The sequence below is a fragment of the Poecilia reticulata genome, linkage group LG21, assembly GCF_000633615.1.
Source record: "Poecilia reticulata strain Guanapo linkage group LG21, Guppy_female_1.0+MT, whole genome shotgun sequence".
In the NCBI taxonomy this organism is placed as follows: Eukaryota; Metazoa; Chordata; class Actinopteri; order Cyprinodontiformes; family Poeciliidae; genus Poecilia; species Poecilia reticulata.
Genome location: NC_024351.1, coordinates 1,473,458 through 1,475,079, shown reverse-complemented (window position 1 = coordinate 1,475,079; position 1,622 = coordinate 1,473,458). Strand labels below are relative to the sequence as shown.

The following is a 1,622-nucleotide window of genomic DNA, read 5'->3' as shown; positions in this document are numbered from 1 at the left end:
GCATAACAATGAAATGAGATCTGATGTTTCCTAAGTATAGAACCCAGAAGCAGTAAATACAGAGAGAAAAGCAGAGGGCCCAGAATTGAGCCCTGCGGGACACCATAAGGCATTGAAGCTGCAGATGATTCAGAGTCACTAAGTTTCACATTTCAAGTAAATGTTTTGTGACTTAAGTAGTTATTATAAAACAGCAGGAAGTTATTATGCTTTGATCAGGGGTCATAATCTGTCATATCTCATAAGAGCAAACAGGAATCAGATCCACTTTAAATTAAATATGAGTTCATTACAAAACCTTCAGAAAGTAAAATGTAATTAATTGAATTTAACCTGTGATTTCAGCATTTTCATTTAACTTTAGATCTTCTAAGTTGATGCATCAATTTTGAAGAAATGTCACAACTTTCCCACATTTTTTTACATAAATACTTAATTTTTTCCAAAACAAATTGTTTTTCAGATGAATTGTACAGGATAAATGTCCAATTAAACGCTGTAAATGACTTAATGACGATCAGCCTGGGTTCTGGACAGCCTCCTTTAGAGATCTACTGGACATGAATAGAAACTGTGAGCCGTTTCTGTTTTGTTTTGTTGAGGCTTTAACGCACCACSGTAGAGGGGTTCGGTGCATTCCTGCAGGTTGAGCCATCTGCGGACAACCTGAACCTGCTGGACAGGAACTTTAACCTGCTGCGTCATTCTGACACAATGGTCACCTGTGAAATGTCTGACAGACTTACAGACACTTGCTCATGCCAACAGAAACGTCCCAGAATATATATAGTCATTTATAAAAGTCAGAATTCAGCCTAAAGTTAAGAATATCACGAGAAACCTTCCACCTCAAACAGTAGTCAGTATTATGCTACGGAAGCGTTAGCCTTCTCCTAAAGTTTGAACTGCTCAAACGATAACCTGTCACTAACAATTAACTATTTTTATCCCGCCGGTGTTTATCACTAAGGAAATTTCGCTCTAAAACACTTTGAATAAAAGTTAAAGCCAAAGCAGAGCCGCCCCGTTTCCAAGTAAACAAAGCCGAGGAGCTAACAGCTAGCATTAGCTGAGGACTTACAGTAATAAGTCACCACCGGGTCCCGTTTCTCATGCTCCTGAGCGGTCCGCAGATGGTGCTGGATGGCTCTGAGTTGGGCTGGTAAAGCCATGAGGGTCCAAAAACTCCTCCAAAAGACACAAACTCAGGAGAAACGGTCAGTGTTGATGTTAGCAGAGTGTTTGTGTCGCTTCCGCTTCTTCGTCCAATAGGAGGCGGCCGTTCAATCGGCAGGGATGACGTAAACCCGTAAAGAGGGGAAGATCACGTGACCAATTCTCGTGGGCCTACGTCATGAACTTACTTGAAATTTACATTTTAAACGATTACCTCAGTAGATAGACTTTTTCTATGGAGGACCAAAATGGACATAATAATAAATAAAAGAATAAATATATATCGGACGTAAATAAATAAAAGAATAAATATATAAATAAAAGAATAAATATATATCCAACATAATAATAAATTAAAGAATCAATATAAAAATAAAAGTAGAAATATATAAATAAAAGAATGAATATATATTTCCATTTGCTGTATTGTTTTCTGTATTTATTTC

General features: G+C 37.4%; 1 protein-coding gene across 1 annotated transcript in view; it reads right to left on the bottom strand.

Annotated features, from left to right (window-relative positions):
* The window catches only part of vta1 (vesicle (multivesicular body) trafficking 1), a 41,950-nt gene extending 40,670 nt beyond the window's left edge, over nt 1-1,280 (bottom strand). The window contains exon 1 of the mRNA XM_008397140.2: nt 1,082-1,280. Coding sequence (XP_008395362.1) covers nt 1,082-1,172 — 91 coding nt within the window. The 5' untranslated portion in view covers nt 1,173-1,280. The remainder of the gene's footprint in view (nt 1-1,081) is intronic.
* Nucleotides 1,281-1,622: the final 342 nt, after the last annotated feature.